Below are 26369 nucleotides of genomic sequence, written 5' to 3' on the forward strand. Positions count from 1 at the left end.
CCAAACACGATCCCAACTTAATTCCTTGAGCTTTTACTCAGACTTCAAAGCTCTAAATCACTTGAATTCATTCCATAACATCTACATAGCTTGGAATCACTCCAACAAGGCATAAAACACACCATTAGTGCAAAACACTACCAATTAAAGCTCAAACTTAATTAAAGTGTAGTAAATTAGAGTGTAATAAGCGACTAAAATACGTAATTATAGCCTATCATCACTCCCGCTATGCGCGGGGTCCGGGGAAGAGCCAGACCACAAAGGTCTATCGTACACAGCCTTACCCTGCATTTCTTCAAGAGACTATTTCCACGGCTCGAACCCGTGACCTCCTGGTCATATGGCAACAACTTTACCAGTTACGGCAAGGCTCCCCTTCTTCAATTTCAATTTAAAAGTGAAAAATTAGATAACAACCAAAACAAATATAAATTTTGGGGCCAAAATGCAAGTGTTTGCATAGTATTGGGTTGAGAGTGTAGAATACAGAAACGAGGCGAATAAAATATCAAAGGCACCCAAAATAATAGAAAAAATCAAAGTTGGTGCACTGGATCCGAAAAGCAAATAGTAGCAAACTCAACTACTGAAAAGCAGAGAGTTCAGTCCCAGTAACTGTTATTCAAATGTCTGCAGCTTTACTTTCATACGCTCCACTCTCTCCCATTTCCGCTCCTTCCGAGTCCACTCGGTTCCTTCTTCCAACTCATCACAAGAGGCTGCGACTGAGTTCTCTGACTCGGTACCGACCCGGTCTCAAATTGGGAACTTCTCGTCCTTTAACTCTTCGGTGCTCCTCAACTATGCACCAATCTTCAACCCCTTCTTCATGTTCTCAGGTTCGTAACTTGTAGAAATATTACTTATGAAGAGTTTCATACGGTGTTTTATTAATAATGTAGAATTGTATTACTCCCTCCTTCTCATATTAACCGTAGTGGTTACTAAAAATACTTGTCTCAAATTATAAGTTAAATACAAAATTGATTATTTTTTTTTCTTTTTTAACCTTAGTAATAATTGTTCTTGAAGAGGGATATAAATCATAAATAGAATAAATATTATATCTTAAAGACATAAATAAGGGTAAAATAGTCCAATCTCTTTCCTAATATTTCTTAAGGGCGCATTATATGAGACAGAGGGAGTAGTAATGACAAGTTTTAAACTTGAATCTAAAGTTATACTCCCTCTGTCCTATTTTATGCGGTTGTGTTTGACCGGGCACAGAGTTTAAGAAGGAAAGAAAGATAGCGATACACATTCTGCAACTATAAATCATCTCATTAAGGATAAAGTGAGAACTTTAAAATTAATTTTTTTCTAAATATAGACTAAAAAGGAAAGTTTGCCGCGTAAATTGGATGTTGAATCGTACAAGTCGTTAGTGCTTAATTTTCATAATTTCAGGATAGTCTATTCTATAGCAGAGCATTTTGGGTTAGCAGATCAATAATTGCATGGAATGTGGGTGCTGGAGAGGGTGAATGCTACTTATATGCTAGTAGAAATGCTGCATTATGTGTTGCTGATGGTGAAATTCAAGGTTTGTACTCTAGGTAGCTCCTGGGTGCTCTATTTGATGATAATTAGATTTGATCCTAATCTTGATTTTCTGTACATAACAGGCCATGATGTGAAAATCAAACTTGAACAGACAAATTATGGACTTTCACAGCAGGTGAGCAACGCTGAGTCCTGAATTCCTGAAGGGATTTTTCAGTTGTTGGAAAATATTTTCTTCTGATCAATGCAAAGATGGAGAAATTTATGTGTGTTCTTTTGTTTCCTTATAATCTTTTATTGATTTAGGTAGTTGAAAAATTTCCTCATATTCGAGATTATACAGCATTTGAAGTCCCTGCAACTATGAACTGCCAAAGTTTAGTCAAGTGCCAATTAGCTGTTGCTATCTTCAATTGTAAGTAGTTCCCCTGTTTTTTCCTATCTATCACTTGAGGGAATTTGAGACGGCGCTTACTAAGAACCACTGCTCCATGTTTCTCTTGAATCGTAATGATACTTTTCCTGTAAATGCATTACAGTGTATAGCCCTCCGTGCACCCATGGTGGTTCCGAATTGATTTATACGAGCATTTCCTGTCCATGTACTTAAGAAAGTGTCCCCTTTGTCTATCTTATTCATATCTTGTGGTAGAACTCATATTTGATGAACTTGAGTTTCAGGTTGTGTCGTTTTCTCATATTTCAGGGAATATAATTCATCTGCTGGTGATTAAATGAACATACTGCTATTCCAAATTTTCAGTGGCAAACATAAATATTTGAGCAGTCATTTGCTGCTATAAGTTTCTTTGCTGTTCCTTGATTTGTTTGTGTCGGGTTTAGACTTCCATACCTTTTTATTCTCTAGGTTAGCTGATTTAACAGCTCCACTATCTGGATTAGTGTATCAAACATTCTATGTAAGCATGTCTAATTTGTGGTAAAAATGGGTTTATGTTGTTTGTAGCTGATGGAAGATGTGCAAGTGCTACTGGATTGCAGTTACCTGGTATTCTTGATGAGTTATTCTCCTATACCGGGCCCCTCGGTGCTGTTTTTGATACTGAAGCTGTCTCTCTCTACCTTTGGGCACCAACTGCTCAAGTGTGTTCTGTTCTTTTGTCTCATAGGTTTTCCTGCTTTGATTATGGTTTTGTTTGTAATGTATATTATTTAGTGAGACTGAGGGATGAATGTGTTACTTAGCTAACGTGCTGTTTCCGGTTGTACACCTACCAAAACAGGTGGTGCGAGCTCTCATTTATAAGAGTCCATCAGAGACTGACCCAGTAGAAATTGTTCAGCTCAAGGAGCTAAAAGGCGTTTGGAGTGCTAAGGGGCCAAGACATTGGGAGGGTTGCTACTATGTTTATGAAGTGTCTGTTTACCATCATAGCACCTTGCGGATTGAGAAATGTGTGAGCAATGATCCGTATGCCAGAGGGTATGCTGGTCTGTTTTAATCACTTGCTTTCAACGAAATTGATTTTACTGATTGTAACTTATTGCTGCCATAGTGCATTTATTATTGTGACTGTTGTCTGTTCTCTACATTGACCTTGTTGCTTTTGTATGGGCAGTCTCTCTGCTGATGGCAAACGGACATTATTAGTTAATCTTGTTTCTGATGATGTAAAACCTGAAGGATGGGATAATCTACAAGATGAGAAACCAGATCTTCTTTCCTTTTCCGATATCAGCCTATATGAGCTGCATGTTAGAGATTTCAGGTGAGAAGTAATCTTGGTAATGTTGAAGTCTTATTGGAAACGCTTACTGAATACTTGTAAACATTCGTTCCTTTACGAGAATAATGAGTTGTAACTGTAGAATAATTAGTAAAGGGTCGTTGAAAACCAGTAGCCCTAACATGTTTCAAAAAATTCACTTTACTGAGAAGAAATTTATAATGCACATAAGATCAAAATGCATTTTGTTGAGCACTATGTAGTTTTTGAATAACTTATCTTTTCCTATGATTTTCGCTTTGCCAGTGCCAATGACCCTACTGTGCCTCATGAATTTCAGGGTGGTTATCTTGCCTTCACATTGCAGGTAGCTTTACTTTTCTATTTGATTCGTCTAATATGGGTGTAAAGTCTTTGCGGCCATATTTTCTAGCCTTTAACCGGTAGGTGCATTGGGCAATGGTATTTATTGTCTTCATTTGCTTCTTATCCCTTAATGAGTTTTGAGCTGTGTAGAAGGAAAAGTTGCACTGTACTCCTATTCATAGGTATCTTAGAATATGTACAAAGTATGTTTATGACATCGAATTTAATTCGAGATGACAGGAAAAAGATTGCTATAATATTGTACCTGATAAATGCTATCTCGCGAAAATGACATTTAAAGGTTTACTTAAGATTTGTCCCATTGTGTGTAAGTTGGTGGAAACCACATAGTTGTGATGATGCACACTGAGAATTGTTAATGGTGACGATGACAGTTAACATTTGATCACATTCTAATGAGGGAGTAGTGAGCAAGACGTATGTAGCTGCAGGTAGTTTCTGGTATCATATCTGGACTAGAAGTTGGACTTTAGGAATAAATGCATAACTACATATGAATATCACGAAAGTCACATATCTCTATTTTATTAAATACATGATAATTTGTATTTGAAGATGCATGTTCATGTGCATATTTTTGTCTGCTTTTGAGATGGTGGTTGCTAGTGTGCATGGTGTAGTGTGTGATGTGATAGAGGGGAAGACTATTGAGGTACGTCTATTTGATAAGTATTTAGGGAGCTGGGAAAGGCAGCCAATGAAGGACGGTAGCTAGGCATGCACAGGATTTAAATTGGTACACTGATTTGACCTTTAAAAGGTAGTGAATTAATGATGGCGTGTTTGATGTTTGAAGTGAGGATGCACACATACAGAGGCAGATATACTTCTCGAAAGGGGGCTACTTCTCTCATTTTTGTTTGTAACTTTCCTGTCAAACTTTCCATGAAAAATGATTGAGTCCTCGCCTTCACGAGCTGACAAGCAAGCATATTAACTCCTTCATTCTCTTATTGCGCCAGCAGGCCTGAGTGAACACGGTACCCGAATATTATTAGGGAGTTATTGGTAAGAGATATACATCTAAAATTGTTGCTTCCTAACTCTAATGTGCTTTTTGTGACAAGCTGTTAATGACAATGTTACCTACTTATGTGCAAGAATTATGCACAAAAGTTACTCTTTCACCAGAGCCTGAACCTTGCTACCTGTTGCCTTATAAGTCGGTGTCAAAGGTTGTACTTTTTAGGAAAGAAAACGTGGAGAGTTCTTTAAACCAACAGTCCCTGTAAGTGTCTCATTTGAGGTTTCACCGCCTGGCTTATCATATAGTTTGGCCTCAATTTGGTTGCCCATCGGTGCATTTTTTTAACCAGTCTGGCCTTACCTTGCAACTCAAACAAGAGTTACACGTTCATTCTGTTCCTTCATTTCGTGCTTTATGCAGTATGCTTTATAGCAGCATTTCTTTTTCAATTTTTTAGAGTTTCCTTTGCGACCAGGTTCTAAGTTCTGTATTAGCTATTTGATTTTGTGCTTGTCATACAAGCTTTTGAGTAATGGGTAATGACAACATCTAATCCATGAACCCATAGTTGACACAACTGCACAATGCATTTGGAAATATTTGTTTGAACATAAGCGCAGGACTTAGGTGCCATTGAATATGTCTCATGAGCATGTTGCCCTGATCTCGTTTTGCTTGAAGGACTCAGCTGGTGTCAAACACTTAAAAAGATTATCAAGTGCTGGTATCACTCATGTCCATCTGCTGCCAACCTTTCAATTTGCCGGTGTTGAAGATGAGAAACATAAATGGAAGCATGTAGGTAAAGCACTTGAACTTTGTTTCAGTTGAGAGGGGGCTCCCCATTAAGGTTTTAGTATTTCCATTGTTCTCCTTTATTTTCAGCGCAGATGCTAAATCGAAGCCTAAGGTGGTAATCTGAAAATAAAGCAATAAAAGACCAAACGAGGCATTTACTTCCCTCAGACTGGATCTGCTATTCTGTCACCTGCTGCTATGGCAGGGTGGATAATTAACTAAACAATAACATATTCAAACTAGTTTAATGCCACTTCTCTTCTAGATTTTATTGGAAGGTTGTTAATTGCCTTTTTGGGTTTGCCTCTGGATCTCATTCATTCATATTTGTTGCCTGGTCTCTCATGTGTTGTCTTTATCAGATATCGAGAAGCTCAACTCTTTTCCACCAGATTCTGAGGAGCAGCAGGCCCTTATCACAGCCATCCAAAATGAAGATGGGTATAATTGGGGGTGAGATTCTGGGCTTAGAGTTTCAATTTGTATCTATGCTGATTGTAGTTTCCTGGCTCAGTGTTCTGAAAATTGAATTGTCGGCTGTCTAAGAAAAGGTATAATCCTGTTATTTGGGGAGTTCCAAAGGGAAGCTACGCTAGTAATGCAAATGGTCCTTGTCGTATCATTGAGTTTCGGAAAATGGTGCAGGTATATCTTCTTGTCCTTTTATCTAAAGATCAAATTTTGGTTGCATTCTTAAGTTTGTACTAAATAGACCATCGACCTTTCTGTTTATACTGAAGAGACCATCGACCTCTATTGTCCAACTCACTGGTGCCACTCTAAGGCTTTATTGGTTTACAGGCACTTAATCGTATTGGTCTACGTGTTGTATTGGATGTTGTTTACAATCATATTAATGCAAGTGGTCACTTTGATGACTTCTCTGTTCTAGACAAGGTGAGGAATTGTTGTGTTCCACCTCATCATTAAACTTTATGGTTATAGCTTTACATTAAACTTGCGTTCCTTATGCCTACTTTTTATTGGCTCTGCTATCAACAGATTGTTCCAGGTTACTATCTAAGAAGAAATGCTGATGGTGGTATTGAACATAGCACATGCGTAAACAATACTGCCAGTGAGCATTTCATGGTTGAGCGCTTAATTCTTGACGACCTCAAGTGCTGGGCAGTTCATTTTAAGGTATATTTCCATGCACCCTTGGATGCATCTGCTATGAAATGAGAATGCTATGCAAACACTTGAACCAAGACTGAAAGCGTTAGTGGGTTATGAATCAGTCATCAAGGATCTTACCCAAACGGTGACCGGCTACATAAGCACTTTGGGCGTAGGTTTCTCGATCAATTGTGATAAAGACATCGTAGAGCTCGTCTCCCTTCTGTTTTAAGGTTTCGTCTTGTTTTGTTTGGTGGACTATCTGTTTAACAGTTGCATAGTTCGTATTTTAGGGACACCGTGAACGTAGCAACTCGAATTTGCTGTTTTAGTATTTTATGAGATCCACAATTTTTATGTTAACTTTTTGAGATTGGCTTTCAAAAGAAAAAGGAGATAGTCAAATGTAGTTTTTATCAAAGGCTTTTTGAAATTCAAAAATCGGATGAGTGATGGATGTGGATTACTAAGCGATTAGTTAGACAACTGGATCTTCCAGCAGATGAAACCTCTGTAAGCTCCAGACCGATTAAATTTGTTGGGAAGTCTGAAGCTAGGAACTTTTACATAGAATGTCATTATCCGACTGTGATCTTAAAACCTCTGAACTACTTTGCCATTATGAGCATGAGAATAGAAGCACCTTTAGATTTGTTGCTAATAGGAGGTTAGAATGATGAGAAGCATTTTGCTTGATTCAAATTTTTGGTGTATGTGGAATGAAAGAAATCGTAGATGTGTTGATGGGATCTCAACTCCTTGTCATGTACTTAAAGCCAAATGCTTACTGAATTTGTTTGGTTGGCTCAATCAGGCCCGTCTCTAGCTGTGAAATCTTTTTGGATTGTGTCTGCTCCTTAAGCTATATATTAGTTTTTGTATATGAGCAGACACCATCAAGCTGTAATTGTAATTTTTGTTAAGCATCTTCTTGATGCTTATTAATGATAATCCCCTCCCTTCATCAAAAAAGAATGATAAGAAGCTTTAGTTTTGAAGTCCGGCCTTGAAATATTATTCAGGATATATGTCACTAATGAGTCCCCAAACCTGGTAAGGCAACTCAGAGAATGTCTATGACATGTGACTTTAGTTACTAATCTAAAGCAAGCAAAAGTACTTGAATTGGAGTGGAAATTTAGAAACCGTGCAATCATAATCCCAGAAGAAACTGCTGTTTTTTATGCTGCCTATGATTTCAAGTAGGACGTGAGGCTATTAAATGATGTATTTTCTCAGTGAGATAAAATGTTCTTCTGATAAAGGATTACTAATGAACCTTATCCAGTTATCAATTAGCACAATAAGACACTTGCTAGTGCTAAATGGAATAATGGTTCCTTGATTTTCTTGTGGTTGATTTAACTGCCTACTAAGCAATCTGAAATGACATCTCAACTTTAATTGTTGTAAACTATCAGAAACAATATGTAATAAATGAGTAAAAAATACCCCAAAGGCTGTGTTGAAGACTTGTAATAAATGAGTAAAAAGTACCACCCTCTAACAGATAAAACTTTTAGATGAGATGGTTTATACATTTAAAATAGTATTAGAGTGGACAGAGCCACAAAGGTCCTGAATTCGAGTCCTACCACTACCTAAACAAAATATTTCCACGCGTTTGACCCAAGAAAAGGATCCCACGCGTGAATGGATGTATTGAAGACCTAAAGTAAATAAAAAAAAGTGTATCTCTCTAACAGATAGAGCTTTTAGATGAGACGGTTCTTAAATTTAACAGGCTCACTATCAATTCTTATTGCTCAAACATCATACTAAACCATGCTTTATGTACTTGATGTCAGATGGCTGAACATGGAAAATGCCTAAAGTCTAAACAGTTGTTAAGTGATTTCCTCAAGGAACATTGAAGCTTATGTTTGACACTAGTATGAGACAAACCAACTTATAACTAATAAAATCAGTTACCTTTATCTTATGCTTATTTCACACAATTGATAACACATATCCCCTTTCTTGCTGGCTATGCATTCCTATTCGTCTCTGAGAGAGCATATATATGTGCTTGATAACTGTGGAGCTTACCTCTTTCAGGAATATCCTCAGAATTAATTGTGTTAACCATGTTCGTCTTCTACAGATTGATGGATTTCGCTTTGACCTGATGGGTCATATAATGAAGCGTACAATGGTAAGCATTCAAAGCTGCTTTTTTGCAAGATAGGAAATTTCTGTCTCCATTTGGTCCATTTGAAATGACGAGTTCTGACATATTTGTTTGGAAACATGTTGGGTTTATATAAACCTTTGTTGGTGGAAGAATAGGATAGAGGAAAAGATTTTGTTTCGAAGAGCAATAGTGGGTCTTGTGATACGTTACATTATGTAAAATGCATTAAATTTTATATTTAAGGAAATGTAGAATATTTTGGGACAATATAGAAAAGGAAGTATGGCAAGAACTTTGTGATGGAGGTAGTAATTTATACTTGTCTATTTTGTTTGCCATTTGCTAATTTTTGGTGTTGTAGTTAATTTTGTAAGTCATTTTAGGTCTCTGTCTTGCATCTTTCTGATGATCTGTGGATTTATTGGACCATTGGCTAAGGTCTGCGTACATCCTACCCTCCCCAGACCTCACTAGTGGGATTCTACTGGGTTGTTGTTGGCTAATTTTGGAAGCCTTTTTACTTTGATCCATGTTTAAACTTAACAGATGAAAATTTTATGATTATAGAAGATGCAATGAAAAGTAGTGAAAAATAAGGCCCTCAAGTAAGGTGTGTTGAAAAAAAAAACAATTTTTTTCTGCGGTATTTTCTATCATGTTTGTCTTGTAGGCACGACTTATACTGTTTTTGCTGCAGTTATCCTGTCTAACCCAACTTAGACTACCTCAGGATATTTGGGTATGATCTTAGGCAACATTACAAGAGGCTGTTTCCTTTTAATTCTTAAAGAGCATATTCTCTTTTCTTCTTGTTTATGGGTTTTGATTTGTTTGCCAAAATGTTTTACATTATGCAGTTTTGTGATTAATCCATTTCCAATTGACATTGTTATACGGAAATTATGATGTCACATAACAATGTTGACATGCACAAGCTGACATGATCATTCTGGTTGTAGGCATGTCTGCTAACTGAAGGTCATCTGAGTAGGGCAACAGCTTTTTTGTGCATTCCGTAGTTTGTAAAACTACATAAAAAAATGGATTAGTTAATTCTGCTCCTTGTGTATTCGAATTTGTGATTAATTGGCTCTTTCAAATTAGTGGTACTCAAAGCTAGGTGTGCTAACAATATGATATTCGTGTCTTTTAATGCAGGTGAAGGCAAAGTCATTGCTCAATAGCTTGTCGAAAGATAAAAATGGCGTAGATGGACCAAGTATTTATATGTAAGGACTGTTACCATTAATTATCTATCCTAATTTTTGTAATCCTGATTACTAAAGATGTCATTTTCGGTAGTTGTTTTATCTTGTCCCTACAAGGTTACATCTTCTATGCCTGTAACCATTATTAAAGCATGATCCTTTGTGTACTTTTAGTTGTTCTTGAACTTTACATTGATTCTCTGTTTCCTTTTTATAAGTTGATTCTTAATGACATTTTCATTTCAGATATGGTGAAGGATGGGATTTTGGTGAAGTGGCAAACAACGGACGTGGGATAAATGCATCGCAATTCAACCTTTTTGGATCTGGAATTGGGAGGTGCTACTTCTGAGTTTATTTCCAATTTCCCTGTCTAAAGAAGATGATTTTCTATTCCTTGTGTGTCTGCATGATTTTGCTCTTTGTTTGAGCCAATAATAAATTGCAAAGTGAAGCTCTAGCATCGATGCGGGTGCAACAACATTTTTGGAGATTCCTAGCAGCATAGCTGGATGGTACTTTGAACATTTGTGCAATAAAGCATAAATTATCTTTCCAATGATTGCTGGTGTAACGGTGTCAATTCCAATGTGCTGGCTTTAATGCTTGCAAGAGCTCTTAGGCGTAAACGGGAATATTTCCGTGCCCCTACTCGATGTATCTCATGAAGTTATGCTTTACTTAAAGTATGTTATTCATGTTTGTTCTTGATTCACGACCAGCTTCAATGATCGCATTCGGGATGCTCTGCTGGGTGGATCACCTTTTGGTCATCCTCTACACCAAGGTTTTGTAACTGGCCTTTATTTGGAGGTAATGGTAAACTTTTAGTCATTTGGAAGTATAATGCTTGTGATAAATTTCTGCCATGTGTCTATTTTGAGTTTTAAATAATCCATTCATAATACGGATAGTTATTGTATATCTACAACACCGTCTCAATAACTTTTACGTGCTGCTCTTCAGCCTAATGGTCATGATCTTGGTGATAAAGCCAATGTAGAACGTATGCTTGCTGTGTCGAAGGATCACATTCAGGTACTCAGCCCTATTCCAGTAGCATGGCATTTTAGCATTTACCCCATAATGGCCAAAGAAATTTGCATGAAAGACAATTCGCTCTTATTATTTACACCCTTTGTTCCAGTAAAATATTTACCCTTTCCGTTTTAGTCCGTGTAAGAAAAATATTCACAAAGGTAGCTTTTGAACACATTATACTGCACAAAATATTTAAAAGAAGTATTAAGTAATTTTCTGAATACAACTTTCTTTTGCTATCTATAAAAGCAAAAAAGTAAGCTTACAGTCATGAAATCAAGTCATTCAATTTGAAACTGTGGGAACAATGTAATCTAAGTTATTAATCTATTGCTTAGTAAGATTCATGGTAGCTTCTTTTTCACGTTTTAAAACTAAAATAACTAAAGCCAAAACCTTTTCGAAGAAATCTACTCCATATAGTACAATATATTCCAATGCGTGTGACATGACTTGTCTTGATATCTTGTGTCAGTAAGACAATGATATGGGTGCTTCAGACAGATCTTTCAAAATGCACTAAAACTCGCAAAAAATTAGAGGTACATATACTGGATACATAACCGTCCTATAGTAGAAAGCGTTTACGAACTTAACGTCCTAATGATCCTTGATGTCTTGTTTGAGTGAGGCAATGATACGGGCGCTTCAAGTAGATCTTTCAAAATGCACTAAAAACTCGTGAAAAAATGAAGGTACATATACTAGATACTTAACCACACTCATATAAAGCTTTTACAAATAGAATGATTTGGCTGGGTTTAAGAGAGAGACAGAGAGAGAGAGCATGAGATATTCAAGTTAATGTAACATAGGTCACAGTTGAAGGACCCCTTTTTGTTACGATGGGTTGGATTGGCCAAGTATTGCCAGTAAGTCAGGCGTAGAATTAGTTCAATTTCCAGACCTAAAATTTGGATATATAAAGAGGTAAAGGCTATATGTTGCAATTTCCCCCCTTTTTGAAATGATGAGATAGTAATTTCAATATCCTAGTTAGACGTCACTCTGTTTCACTATCAAGAAGGGAAATTGGACAATTATTTTAAGAGAAAATGGAAAAATCCAGAAACGTTCAACGTAATTGTGTATTTACTTACAAAATCATCAAAAATGATAGGCGATGTATGTGTATTTTAATCATGCTATAATACTGTCATGATTCTGAACCTTCTATATATACTTTTTTTTGCGAGGACTACAATGAGATCATGACTTAAATATTTCTTCAGCTCTTCTTTGTCTAAACGAGCATGTTTGCTTTTCAGGTTGGAATGGCTGCAAACTTAAAGGATTTTGTGCTAACCAACTGTGATGGTGAAGAGGTATCCATAGATTCGATTGCCATTTACGTTGCATCATATTTACATCGCGATGATACTGCAAATCATTACAATTGAAGTTATGAGATAATTATTGCTATTCATTTCTAACGACTTAATGCAATTAAGAAGCTCGATACTTTTGTACCAATTGTTCCTTTGATTGGATCATTAGCCAATAAACCAAAGAAAACTTTTTAAACTAAATAAATGTATGTATTAACTACTTTCTATGTCCCAAATATAACAACAACAACAACAACTACGCTTCAGTCCCAAACAAAGTTGGAGTAGGCTATATGAATCCTCGCTTTTTTCTTTGAGCTCAACTCATATCATCATTATGCCAAAATAAAATAAGGGTAGTACTGAAAATAAGTGTTATATATATATATAGTAATAACATTAAAAGTCTCTAACAAATTTAAATCTTATTCCTAACTAGTAAGTATCACCTATATGACTCTTTTTCTTTCATTGTTCCTCGTCTTTAGTTAAGTCTGCATTGATTCCAAGGATTTGTAGGTATATCGAGACAACTTCCTTCCATGTGATTTTAGGTTTACCTCGTCCTCTTTTAACACTTTCACTCACTATAATTTCACACCTACGGACCGGTGTCCGTGTAGGGCGACGCAAGACATGACCAAACCATCTCAAGTGAGATTCTCTGATTTTTATCCTCATACTTGCTACTTGCACATTCTGGTGATTGTGGTCATTTTTAATCTTATCTAATTTTGTATGACCACACATCCATCTTAGCATTTGCATCTCTGCAACACTCATCTTGTGGATATGTTGGACTTTAGCAGGCAGCAACCCTACATTCACTACCATATAACATTGCCAGTTTTCTAGCTATTCTTTATAACTTACCTTTCATTTTGGTAGGCATCCTTCTATCACATAACACCCTGGTAGCACTTCTCCACTACAACCATCCGGTTTTAATCCTACGGGTAACATCTTCATCTATCATTCCATTGTCTTGAAAGAATGAACCTTAATATCTAAATTGTTGGCATTTTGGCACTACAATCCCATCTAGTCCCACCTCAACTTCGTTCTTCTCATGCTGACTAAACTTGCAGTGTATTCAGTATTACTTCTACTTATCTAAATGCTGGGTAAGGTTGCGTACAATAGACCCGACCCCGGACCCCACGCATAGCGGGAGCTTAGTGCACCGGGCTACCCTTTTTTTTTCCTACTTATCCAAAAGCCCCAAATAGATAATCATATTTAGCTTCTTTAGGTTCGATCTGACCAAAATATCCATGTGAAATTGCATTTGCTTGAATCTTCTTTTGTATATAAAACTCCAGAGTTTTAGAAACTAAACGAAAAATACTACCAGTTGCAAGAATTTTACATGTGAAATATTCAAACGATGCATTTAGATTAATACTAGTTTTTGGGTACTTGTACCCCCTAATGAGTATTAGACTTTAAAAATAACATAAATATAATTAAAAATTTATTTTTAGTTATAAAAAAATTTAATTGCAAATTCTAAAATAATGAATGTTGATCTTGCTTAGCAAATTTCATAAAAGAAGAAACCTTATAAGTTCTTGGATACCTTAGATGCTAAGGTTTCTTTTATTTTAGATAACCCGTAAATATAGTAGCAAAGAAGCCAATACAAAAGAACTGCGCAAAGCAGACATTTCAATTTAATTGCAAAAAAAATATAAAAAATGCAATTGACTATTACAAGAATGTCATAATCATAAGAATACAAGCTTTCGTGAAGCTAATTTTAAACAAAATTTTTAAGAAATAAAAGAACAAAATGATTAAGGAATACACATCAATTTAACATAAATTTATATTTTTGTATGTTAGAGATATTTATTCAGTACCTGAAGAGAAATTAACCACTTGCACTCAACTGCTTCACTCGCGGCATCCTTAACTCTAGTAGGCAAAATTTTGACCTCTATCTCACACCTGCAACAAAAATCATAAAATAGGGTTTAAGATATCAATATTTTAAATTAATCCAAATCAGAAAATTTAAAATTATGAGTGATGAACGTACATCTATAAAAAGACAAAGTGGAGATAATGAAGTTTCTTTCGTAGAATAAAAAGTAAAGTTACATCAGTAGAATTCAAATACGAAAAATATAAATTTTTGAGAACAACTTACATAGAGAAAAAGATGGAGATAAGCTTTTGCCAATAAAAGGTAAAGCTACGATATGAAAGGTTATGAAGATTAGTCAATTAAGAAGGTGTCTTTCTAAATTTTTAAACGGAAGAATAAATATGAGTGTTCTTGTAATTTAGTGTGATTTAAAGAGCATAATAAAAGTGGAATGTCATAAGCCAAAACTAACTCTGTGGCTAATATATGCTTAATAAACCTTGCATATATTGAATGGATAATTAGTTAATAAGTAATAATTTGCATTCAGTAGATGAATTTGGCTCGTATTAAATTAGCCAAATGAATTTAGCCTATTACTTGAGTTATTCAATGCAACTCCTTACATTCTCCAAAATTTTTTGAAACTTTATTAGTATGTGTAATTCCATTTTTGCACAATCTTTTTTACTTTAGTAGTATTTGCTTGAAGGGTAAAGAATGACATTTAACTATTATAGGACAATTTGGTAATTCAACTTTCACTTTGGGTTTTCCTACTTATAATATAGTATGATGATATAATATAGTATGATGATATAATATAGTATGATGATCTGGTCTAAATAAACTCATTAGTGGAGGCAAGAGGGAACTATCTTTTTTGAGACTTATGAGGTACAACAACTGGAGTGGCTATTGAAATCAAATACTAAGCTTTCTATCAAATATCATTTCGACAGCAAGCTAGTATTAGGGATAACGAATTTGCTAATATGCTGCCATACTGAATGCGAAGATTTAATCTGATTAAAAGAAAAGGAGTGGCCCCTCTATTTGCTGGTATAAACTGGTTCCACTTGGAAAATGCTTATAGTTTATCTTTTAGAATGTTGACATAACTTGACACTGGAGATGGTACGTTGAATACTGTTTGCTCTTCTTGCCTAGGTGAAAGGATCTGAAGTGTTTTTGCATGATAGGAAGCCAGTTGGATATGCTTCTTCTCCCATTGAAACAGTAAGGATCTATACATCTATTGCATTCCATATCTTATGCCTCCTTTATTATGTAACCATGCAATCGCTATCACAACCTTGTTTCCTTAATAGTTTTGATTATATGCAGGTTAACTATGTGTCTGCTCATGACAATGAGACACTGTTCGACATCATTAGTCTTAAGGTATATTCTTCTCTTGCAATATGCCACCTTTTTTTCATTTTTTGATAACCAAGAAATCCTCGAGGACCAGTAGAACACGGTTTGAAACTCGATGGATAATATGCACCTATACATCACATTGTTTTCTTTCCGGTATAAATTAGTCGCTTCACTTTGATAGACTCCAAAGGACATTTCTGTGGAGGAGAGATGCAGGATGAACCACTTAGCGACCAGTGTAATAGCTCTGTCTCAGGTCAGACTCAGTTTGTCCTTCGAAGAATTTATGCGTCTTATAATTTAACTTTTGCCTACTTTCTACCGTTTTGCCATTCTTTCTGTCAATGATAATATGAGTTGCAACTCATAAGCTTTACTAGTTAACTTTGTATAATTTAAAATACTGTTTTACTATTGCGATTTGCATGATAAATTAATAATAATACATATTTATCGTGCTAGCTTATAAGGTTGAGTGGTTATGATATTTCTCTTCGTTACTGATACTTGCTAACCTTTGACAGGGAATACCTTTTTTCCACTCTGGAGATGAAATGCTGCGCTCAAAATCAATAGACCGTGATTCTTACAACTCCGGTGATTGGTTCAACAGGTCCGCCACCTCTCCCTGTTACAAGTTATTTTCTTCAGCAAGCGTCTTTTGTTAATTTAGAATCTTAGATGACTACTATCTCTGCTCTGCAGGCATTGTCATCTATTCTGGTTCTAAATCTTACTTTTCCTACTTTTTTTAGTCATGGTTTCCCTTATAAATGTTCTTATGTTACACTGAATGCTTGTATAATGTGATTTTTCAGGCTGGATTTTAGCTACAACTCTAACAACTGGGGTGTTGGTCTCCCTCCGAAAGAGAAGAATGAATGGAACTGGCCACTGTGAGTGATTTCAGTGCTATCATTCCAGCTTTATATTTCTCCCGTAAGAAAAAGAAAGATTTGGGGGCCAGGTGGTGGTTGGGGTGAGGGAAGGTGCATGTTGCATCTAGATCTTTGGTTGAAGTTCTGATACATACAATCAAGATGGTTTTCCAATTGGTGACCCGACTAATAGTCTGTCCTATTATTTTTCATATTCAGAATCAAACCCAGACTAGCAGATCCATCCTACAAGCCTCAGAAAAGTCATATCCTTGCAGCTGTTGAAAATTTTTCGAACCTTATGCAAATAAGATACTCCTCACCACTCTTCCGGCTAAGGACGGCCAATTCTATCCAGGTTAGAATGTAAATACTTATCCATATGTAAATATTTTGTCTCCTTTTTCTTCAATTCTGTGCAATTACTTTAGAGTTTGATGGTCACAAATTGACGTCTTTCACCAGGAAAGAGTACGATTTCATAATACTGGTCCGTCATGGATTCCTGGTCTTATAGTAATGAGCATTGAAGATGGCCATCCGGGAGTTCCAGGGCTTTCTCAATTGGATCCAATGTGGGTAAATTTAATCCAGCTTTAGTCCTTCTACTGCTGCTTTATCTGTTGATACCTGAATCATAAAATTGAATGACAATATTTTTTCTTCATTTTACCAGTTATTCCTATATAGTTGTCATCATTAATCCCGACCCGACTGATGTCTCATTTGCCAATCCTGCACTAAGAGCAAGATCTCTTCAATTGCATCCAATACAGGTAATCATTTGTTTCAAGTTGCATACTGTTACATGCATAGCTGAATATGCCTTATTTTTTAGTGTGCTTCCAAAAACACAAATTATATCCTCTGTGGAGAGTTTATAAATGGACTTTGCTTCATTAAACTAACCTTTAAACTAATGTTCTATTATTTTCACCATAACTAATATAAACAAGTTAAATTAATATCTAAAATTTCGTATTTGATCTGACAAAGTTATATAAAACAGGATGAAGTGAGTATTATGTCTATTTTTCCGGCAGTAGCTTTTTCCACCAGCATTAAGAAAGAGATACTGTACTTGAGTATGTAGGTATAAAAAGGAAAAATTAAACATCTTTGATATTGTTGGGTTGGATTTGGGCCTTTACTGCAGGTGTCTTACGTTTGTTTTCACTATATTTAACTTGTGCAAAAGATTAGAAGAACCAACGCTAGAAGTAGTCGAAGGAAGCCAATAAAAGTATTAATGCAATCTCATTTCCTGCATGACTTGCTACTTGTATGACGGTCAAGATGTTCATTTTACTTTTGCATCTCCAGATGAACTCAACTGATGATGTTGTTAAGAACTCAACATATGATGCATCCTCGGGTTGCTTTAATGTGCCTGCCAGGACAACTTCTGTGTTTGTTGAACCTCGGTAGAATTTGTTTTTTTTCATCATGAAAAGGAGAACCTGGTTCAGTGAGTTAAGCTTGTACAAAAAGCCTTCTGCTTATCCAAACTTGTACATGAATTGTACTTGTTATGTTCAGTTCTAGAAAATGGCCACGGAGGATCAAGAAATAAATAATAGGCTTATGGTTGGACATATATATATACAATATAGGATCCGGGAGCAATGGAAGGGAGAGAGGTTCAGTTAGAAGAAATATACCACAAAAATGATCCCATTTTTCTGATTATTTAACAGGGAAGTAACCAGAAAGATGATTTGTCTATTAAGTTGATGATCAGAGAGAATTGCTATGTCAAATATTTATGTAATACTAGTGTCTTAAATAAAATATTTGTTTTTCTAGTTGTTTAAGTACCTTTTTTGGTATCAAATTTTAATAGATTTTACGATTTTTGCCCTATTTTGCTTGTTTAATCTGTCATCACGCACTAATGAGCTGAGTCTTGCTGGTAGAGGAGAACTTGCAGGCTGCTATTGATCAATGAATTTCATAATTCTGAAAGAGAATAAATAATGACTTGAAAAAGTTGACTTCGTTGTCTTTCTTTAATGTTATAAAGCATTACTCTAAGTCTCTAATCAAGCAAGAAAAACCAAATTTATTTGGGGAAGTTTCTGATCCCAACTTGTAATATGTCTTAATTCTAAACAGGACTACATCGACTCGTTAAAATTATTCCTCATTAAAATTAAGTGACTCTACATGTACAGAGCACTCTCCAGATCCAATTAAGACAAGACATTATTTGTACACTGACATAGTCAATTGTTTATAACTTTTTTTTAAGGGTATTGTGATTGTTGGTTTTTTTTCTTGTGTGTGTGCGGCGAGGTAGTAGTTTATGTATTGATTCTCTTAGGTTCTCAATAAACACACTGATTATTTTATTTGCGACATGGTTGTTGCTTGGTCTCAAAATTGCGACAAACATGTCATTCTTGAGTTGCTCAGAAGCATCCAACCCCACTCCTCGAAAAAGAAAAATAAAGAGTTGTTTCAAAACAAACGGATGACCAGTGAAGTAAACAGAATGTGGCAAGTTGTAGTAATGGTATTAATCAGCAAACTAATCAGTTTAGGTTGGTAGTATCCCGTATTATTCGTACTTGGTCAACAATCCATTTTAATTAATGTATTGAACTATACAATCATCTCATCCAAAAGTCTGAAGATATGATAATTTTATGTCTTTTTCTCTAATTAATGTATTTAATTATTTGTATCATATTCAGTGCATTCAAGATTTGAATTTTATGGGTTCAACCTTTAAGGTTCTTAGCATTGAACCCATTGCGTATTTAAAGTTATGGGTTCATATTTATTATTTTTTTTATAATTTTAATGAATTTTTATACATAAATTTATGCTCCGCATCGAAAGTATTGATTAAGTTGAACCCGGTAGATATATATTGCATCCGCCTCTGATTCAGTGGTATTTACAAATCAATCAAAGGATCGAAAAGATTTTCTATTCTGCTAAGATTTATAATCTTGGGACAATGTGGACTATGACAAGGGGTTGGTTTAAGAACATGAAATGAACTTTGCCTGTCTTAGGGCAATCTCCTTACGTGCAATGCAATACACAAACCTAAATAAAATCTTTCATGCAAGTTACTTGCCTTCCTTAACCCTTTTGCCCAACTATTTTTTATTGGCAGAATAGTCAACAAATTGCCACTTGGAATATGCATGCACTTTCACAAATTCCTATTCCAAGATTACAAATAAAGAAGTGAAAAGACAGCAAATACACTATTGTTTCAGACTTGATGTTTCCAACTTGGAGTTTCTTGATTAGCTAATGAGAGTTATTTCTCACTTTTAAACTGTTAAGTTCTGCAAAATTTACGGGACTTATATTACATAGATGATATATAGATGTAAAGTGAGCATATATCGAGAATAAACGTGGACAAAATTGAGAACTATGTAGTCTAAGGTTTAAATAGCAGCGGAGTCAAATACACTATGTGATTTGTTTCTATCTGTTCAACCCTTGGTAGATAAAGTTCTCCGGTACCCGTGCAAGTGAGAGAGCATGCATCTCGTAGAATTAGTTGAGATGCTTACAAGCTGGCCCGGACACCATGATTATAAAAAAATTATGTCCAAACCCTTATACCTCTGCTGTTATTGCGAGATATATTTGTGTTTATAGAAAAGTATTTACAAGACTAAACTTTGAAAATGGTGATACAAGGTAAAAAGCGTTTATGTTTAGCGACCTAAAATCTACATATTATATATATAAAATTAGTGGCTCTTTAATCTTACAATTGTGACCCGTATCCTGGGTGGGGGGGGGGGGGGACAAAAGAAAGAAGACTGACATTTTTATACGTTAATGATAGTTTATTCTAAAGTGTGGTTAGATAAGTATACTTTTTCGTCGATGTTAACTCAATTTCATCCATACAGTTGTCCTCAATCCAAAATCCAATTCAAAAATCAATGGATTTATAAAACAATTGATTCAGAATGGCTAGCTAGCTATTAGTTATTATCATGTAAATTAATTGATCATTGTCAAGAGGCGTATGCTTGAGATATGGGCTAGTACGTATTTAAAAGGTATCACTTGTTAAACAAAAGCTTCATTAGAAAAAGCCCCCAGCGGTTAGCTCGATTGCAAAGGTTGAGTGACTTATATCACAACTCTGATATTTAAATGGAGAAGAATAAATGGATAACTCAAAGGATCAGACTTTAGACGAATTTCTCGATCATAAAAAAAATTCATTAGAAAAATAAAAAAGTGTGTATATATATCAATATTGTGAGAAGTGTAGAGTGGCAAAGAATTAATAAGAAAATGCATGTGAGGATCCAAGATTTATGGAAGTGTGGATGTACAGTACATGCATACCATAGGTGTCATGTATCACCTGTTAACTAATTACTGTAAGTGCATTATTGCTATTCACGTTTTTAAGGAAAAAGAGAAACAATGAGAGATCCTGTAAAGGGTACCTTAATTAATTAATGTGGCAAATGCAGTCACTTTTTACTGGTCTTTCGGATCTTTATTCCTCATTTACTTCATATGAATTGTGCGTATGCGGAAGCCGAGTCAAGATTTAAAGTTTATGGGTTCTGAATTTACCATCAAATTCATAGTTCATTTTAGTATAATTTAATATTCATAGATATTTAAATTTGTATTTCCTAATGCAAATGAAGGGTCTAAGCAAAAGTTACGTACTTAATACTCTGGCGCTCCCCTTTTTTTTTTCCACCCAGTGTCCGATACCCGTATTGGGACCTGACTAAATCAAGATTCGTATCGGAAAGTCCCATATTGGAGGGTAAAGTGCTTCCTAACAAGGAAACTTCATACCGAGGGCTCGATCCTGAAACCTCTAGTTAAGGATGAATGAGTATTTATCACTCCACCACAAACCTAGCGATTCCCTTTGTGTGTGTAATAGAGAGAGAACCCATGAAAGCTAATTAGTAAGAAATAAAAAATATTCTTAAAGACTTTGCTAGCTGGTGATGACAACTAATCCATGACAACTGCCTTCCTTAAAGTGGTTATACTTTCTCTCTCACTTGAGATCCAATCGAAAAACAAAATGAAAAACAAATTTATTGTTTAAATCTTACCTTACATATAGTAGGAACTAGGAACATGAAGCTAATAAAGCTGGCATTATAGAAAAAAATATAGTAAGTGAGAAATTTTACTAATCCCCCACTTAATTAATGATTGTTATAAACTTGAGAAATATTTAAAGTATGTGAATAATTTGTATAGCAATTAAAAAAATAAAAGAATATAATTGGTGGTGACTCCCAAGTCCCATCTACAATTTTTTCACCATGTCAATGCATGTATTAAAAAAAAAAAAGAACATGTACCATTTTCAATAATGACAATCAACCAGCTGTTGCCTTTGTGTTTGTTCTTGATCTTGTTGATTTAAGGATACAACTGGAAATTTTGGATCAATATGATCATCTGAGACTGGAATATTAAGGTCTAAAGACAACCCATCTCTTGGTTTCTTCACAATATTATTACCAAATTCTTGATCTATAGAAGTTGCAGGACTTAAATTGCTCAAATGCAAGGGTGAATTTACGTTAACGCCCCCGCGATGTCGTCTCATATGACCTCCTAAAGCTTGTCCTGATGTAAATTCAGCACCACAATATGAGCATTCATGAATCCTAGGAGAAGAAAACTTGTTGTTGGAAGAATTAGGCAATGTTTTTGTAACATTCTTGTTGTTTTTGTACAATGTTGTTGTTGATGGTGAGAGTTCTTGATAATCATCTTCATCTGAGAAATCGAAATATGATGACTTCTTGTTTGATAATTCAGTGGTTAGTATTGTCTTTGGTTTCTTGTGACTTGCTCTGTGTCCACCCAAGGCTTGAAATGATGGGAATGTACGATTGCATGTCTTGCATTCGTACACATATATTCCTGCCTTGGTACCATTTGCTGAGTTTGTGGACGTCTCGATGTACCTTTTGCTGTTGAATTTGATTTGGTACAACCTTAAATCATCGTTGAAAAAATCGACTTTATTGTCAGGTGGCAACGTAAACCTAAGAGGACGGGGATGATCATCGCTTAATTTGGACATGAGGATGAGAGACTTGGCGGTTTCCTCCTCCTCATCGGTGAACGTGTTGATGAATATCTCGGCCGAGTTGGCCGAGAAGGGATTTGAATAGTTGTTATTGTTGTTGTTGGTGTTGTTGTTATAGGCCACATCTTCTCCATTACCACTATCATCTTTGATATTATTGTTGTTGTTTTTGCAAGCGACTACACCTTCTCCATTACCGCTGCCATCTTCTATATTATTGTTGTTGTTATTCTTACATGCGATACTCTTTCCATTGTCTCTACCATCTTCGATATTATTATTGTTGTTTTTGCAAGCGACTACACCTTCTCCATTACCGCTATCATCTTCTATATTATTGTTGTAGGCGATATCTTCTCTATTATCCCTACCATCTTCGACATTATTATTGTTGTTGTTGTTGTTGTTATTACAGGGGACGCCTGAAAGACGAAGACGTTTGGTGCGTTTGCCCTTAACGATGCGGAAGAGGTCCTTATTAGGGCAACCTACGTCCACTTCCTCAAGAGCATCCATAGTCTTCCTTCATCCACCATCAAATGCCTCAAACATCCCCTAACACACAAAATCAATGTGAAATAAAAGAAAGAAAAGGACAAAAAGGGAGAAATTTAGAGGAATAAGAGAAACAAAGAGGAAAAATAGGGGGAAAAACACAAAGAGAGGGAGCTTTAATGGTAGGAGATAAGTTGCTAATGAAATATATATCTGTAAATATAGTAAATGAGAAAGGTAGTCAAAGGAGTGAGAAACCACCACTAGAAATTGACAGTAATACTAAGGTTATATATATAGTCTTCTCTCTATTATTTGGAGGATAAAACTAATTATAAAAAGGTTTCAAGAAAGTAGATAAATGAGAGATAAATGGGGAGAATTGGATGGAGAGAACTCAAGGTAGGACAATGACCATTGTAATTCAAGATGTGGACATAACTAAATTTTGATTAATGGTGGACATATATAGCTAAATTTGATTATTAACTAAATTAGCTTCTCATTTAATTCAAGTTATTTTAAATATTTTAATTTAAATCAAGAATATTTTATTGGAAAAAAGGGATTTAAAATAGATTCACACGCGTAATGTTAAATGAAGGGTAAAGTGTTTCCTATATTAGAATTTTTTCCATTCTGGAGGTTCGAACCTGAAACCTTTAGATAAAGATGAAAAGAATTTTATCCATCACACTGTAATCCTTAGTGATAAAGTTAATTGTCACCAACCAAAGGTGAAACTCACGTTGCGTTGCTGGCTCATTTGATAGTAATAATGATTATAATTTAGAAAGAAATTAAGTTGGATAGAGTGTGTCAAATGACAGGAGTTAGACTTGGATCAGCAGTGAAGCATGGAGAAAGGCAGAGTTGCCTTGTATGTGTGACCACGTCTGTATAGCACATGTGAGATCAGTCGAAAATATCGATTCATCTTTTTTAAAAGTATTTATAAGGTGACAACCTAAGTCTAGGGGCGGAGCTAGTGTTTAGCTACAGGTTTGATAGAACCTAGAGCCCGTTTGGACATAAGAATTTTTTTTTTCCAAAAAGGTTTTCATTTTTTTCGAAATCAGTATTTAGTCATAAAATTTTCAATTTTCACATGAAGATGCATTTTGAAAATTTTCGAAAATTTGAAAAACTCCAAAAAGCTGTTTTTCAAAATTTTTACTCAAATCACTCACAAAACTTTAAAAACAACCCAAAATTCTATTCATGTCCAAACACAACTCTAAGTTTCAAATACCATTTTCACTTGAAATTTTTTTTTACCTTATTTTGAAATTTTACAATTCTTATGTCCAAACACCCACCTAATATCATTGATTAAAATTTTGTATTTGCGTTAGAAAAATCACTTAATATTTATAAAAATGTATCCATAATCTAAGAAGTTGCTTTTCTAAAATTCAAAATTAATAAACTTTAAATTCTAAATCCGCATCTGATCAAATTTTGAACCTAAGTTTTGGTTATGACTTATTATATCGTTTGCATGTCTTAGCATGATGAGATGTGGCGTATTTGTTTGTAAAGTTAGTTGTATGTGGTGTTGCGAAGTTTTTAGTCAAAATTATCTCTTATCTTTGGGGTAAGTTAAACTTTGTCCTCTAGATATAATCCTGAGCACTATTTGTCCTCTAAGTTTACAAAACCTGCACACATATAGTCCAAGTAACTTAAAACACTAACTCCCGTTAGAGAACTAACAGATACACTGACCTGCACAAGAGGCTTTTAAGTAAAAGAAATTTTGTCTTCACAAGTCACAGTCAGTTGATTTCTATTTTCCTTCTGTATACGGTCGAGATCGCATGCCTTCGATCTATATACTTGAGAGGTCGTCTGAAGTCCAAGTTCGGGTAAGACCAAGTTCGAGCTCGAGGACCAGACCCGAGTTCAAAGGCGAAGCTCGATGCATACCGAGGTCGAGTGTGCTCGACCCCGAAATAGTACCGTTATGGATTTGTACTAGAACGAGTTGGATTCCTGCCACATTCCCAACGTCATAGCGCAAATTCCGGAATATGATTGTACGATTCCGTACTAGGCAGTTAAACAGTTGTACCAAGAATATTCCTTACTGTAAATAGAAATATTCCTTATTTAGGGTTTCCCTATTATATAAAGGGGACCCCAATCATTTGTAACATCATCTAATCATTGAGTAAAGAATATAATCACTATCTTTTTGTCTACTAGTCATCAGCAATGTCCTTTAGCTCTATTGTCTTTACTTTATTCTTATTACTTAATTGTTCTTACTACCCTAAGCCACCTCGACGTCACTAAATTCGAGGTCACTGCTGCTAAGTGACATTGATTTGATTCACTTCTATCTTTCTTTTATATTCCATATTTCTTGATTATTAACTGGTATTGAACTAAATCACATATTTTTAAAATCACTAATCAAATTTAATTGTTACTCGTATTTTCGAGAAAAACAGTTGGCTTCCACCGTGGGGCTAAATATAATAGTAATTATTTCTTTACTGATTTTTATTACACACGTTGCTTTTACACTTTTTCTTGTCAAAGATTTTTTGATTCTCATATGTCTAGCTCACAAAACGCACCCATTCATGACAACGAAGATCTTGGGGAAAACAGAAACGTAGGAGTCGGTGTACCACCGATAAACCCAGGGTAAGTACCAAATGTGGAACCTGTTGATGTTAGTTCTCACATTGCTTTGAATGCAGATCTAGGCGCGGACCCCGAAGAAGCCCGGTCCGGTGGCCAAAAAACACAATGAATGGAAGAAGGAGGAGTCAACCTCCAAGTGATATTTGAGATGCTGCAAGCTCAGTAAATCGCCATCGCTCAACTCCAGAATCAGAATAGAACCCTGAACACAGCAGAACCAGTAAACACTCGGCATGCTGAACAGACACTAGAGAGGCCTGATGAAAGTGGCTTGGGGACTGATCAAGGCCAACACTGTACTACTATAAAGTATCAAGAGAGGTCGAAGCAGCTTTTACCTGAAAAGATCGAGATCGATTTCCACAGGGAGCTAGATATTGGAGTTGACTTTCTATCTAAATGGGAATTGTGTAATTGTTCCTAATTGCACTTCTAAACATTGTTGGTTTTGATTTTACTTCTAATTTTATATTACCACGATGCTAAATTAGGCTAAGTAAAGCTAAGATTAAACTATTGCAAGTTGTTCAAATAGATAAAAGGCACTAGGGTAGTGGCTTTCTCCTAGGTGGTCAATTGACGGATTCTTGAGTCCAAGGCTAGATTGTCACATTTGGGGAGTATGATATAACCATTGCACGATTCTACTCACTCTATACCTCTCGGTAGTTCGAGTATTTTACCCGAATTGACTTTCTCAAGACCAATTGGGTATGCAAATTTGTGCAAGCAATTGAGGTTCAAGTCGGGTATTACTATCTCTAGGTTTAACCTTTTAATTGGGGCTGTCAATCTCTTGAATATGCCCCAATTCCTTGTTGGACCAATTTCATGGACTT

General features: G+C 35.4%; 2 protein-coding genes across 3 annotated transcripts; one reads left to right on the forward strand and one right to left on the reverse strand.

The window, feature by feature from the left end:
• The first annotated feature begins 531 nt into the window (after window positions 1-531).
• LOC107769155 (pullulanase 1, chloroplastic) lies at window positions 532-18124 on the forward strand. Of its 2 annotated transcripts, none has more exons than XM_016588330.2 (28): window positions 532-842; window positions 1414-1549; window positions 1632-1684; window positions 1816-1924; window positions 2477-2613; window positions 2754-2953; window positions 3090-3239; window positions 3504-3564; window positions 5233-5353; window positions 5712-5802; window positions 5901-5994; window positions 6151-6246; window positions 6352-6492; window positions 8573-8623; window positions 9761-9831; window positions 10057-10149; window positions 10533-10623; window positions 10777-10848; window positions 12120-12176; window positions 15220-15288; window positions 15397-15453; window positions 15614-15688; window positions 15957-16045; window positions 16251-16328; window positions 16530-16668; window positions 16776-16885; window positions 16987-17086; window positions 17634-18124. In XM_016588330.2, the coding sequence occupies exons 1-28, from the start codon at window positions 630-632 to the stop codon at window positions 17736-17738; spliced, it is 2859 nt and encodes a 952-aa protein (XP_016443816.1). In that variant the 5' UTR covers window positions 532-629; the 3' UTR covers window positions 17739-18124. The 2 variants fall into 2 exon arrangements, with proteins under 2 accessions (XP_016443816.1, XP_016443817.1); XM_016588331.2 differs by lacking the exon at window positions 17634-18124 and adding an exon at window positions 17467-17608.
• Window positions 18125-21345: 3221 nt separating this feature from the next.
• LOC107769158 (uncharacterized) lies at window positions 21346-23176 on the reverse strand. The gene has a single exon (XM_016588335.2). The coding sequence runs from the start codon at window positions 22894-22896 to the stop codon at window positions 21646-21648; it is 1251 nt and encodes a 416-aa protein (XP_016443821.2). The 5' UTR covers window positions 22897-23176; the 3' UTR covers window positions 21346-21645.
• Window positions 23177-26369: the final 3193 nt, after the last annotated feature.

This window comes from Nicotiana tabacum, chromosome 11 (assembly GCF_000715075.1).
Source record: "Nicotiana tabacum cultivar K326 chromosome 11, ASM71507v2, whole genome shotgun sequence".
Lineage (NCBI taxonomy): Eukaryota > Viridiplantae > Streptophyta > Magnoliopsida > Solanales > Solanaceae > Nicotiana > Nicotiana tabacum.

Coding starts and splice junctions, on each gene's coding strand:
- LOC107769158 (XM_016588335.2), bottom strand. CDS start 22,896: ATGGATGCTCTTGAGGAAGTGGACGTAGGTTGCCCTAATAAGGACCTC.
- LOC107769155 (XM_016588330.2), top strand. CDS start 630: ATGTCTGCAGCTTTACTTTCATACGCTCCACTCTCTCCCATTTCCGCT. Junction 6,247..6,351: donor ACTTCTCTGTTCTAGACAAG/GTGAGGAATTGT, acceptor TGCTATCAACAG/ATTGTTCCAGGTTACTATCT. Junction 16,329..16,529: donor AATGAATGGAACTGGCCACT/GTGAGTGATTTC, acceptor TTTCATATTCAG/AATCAAACCCAGACTAGCAG.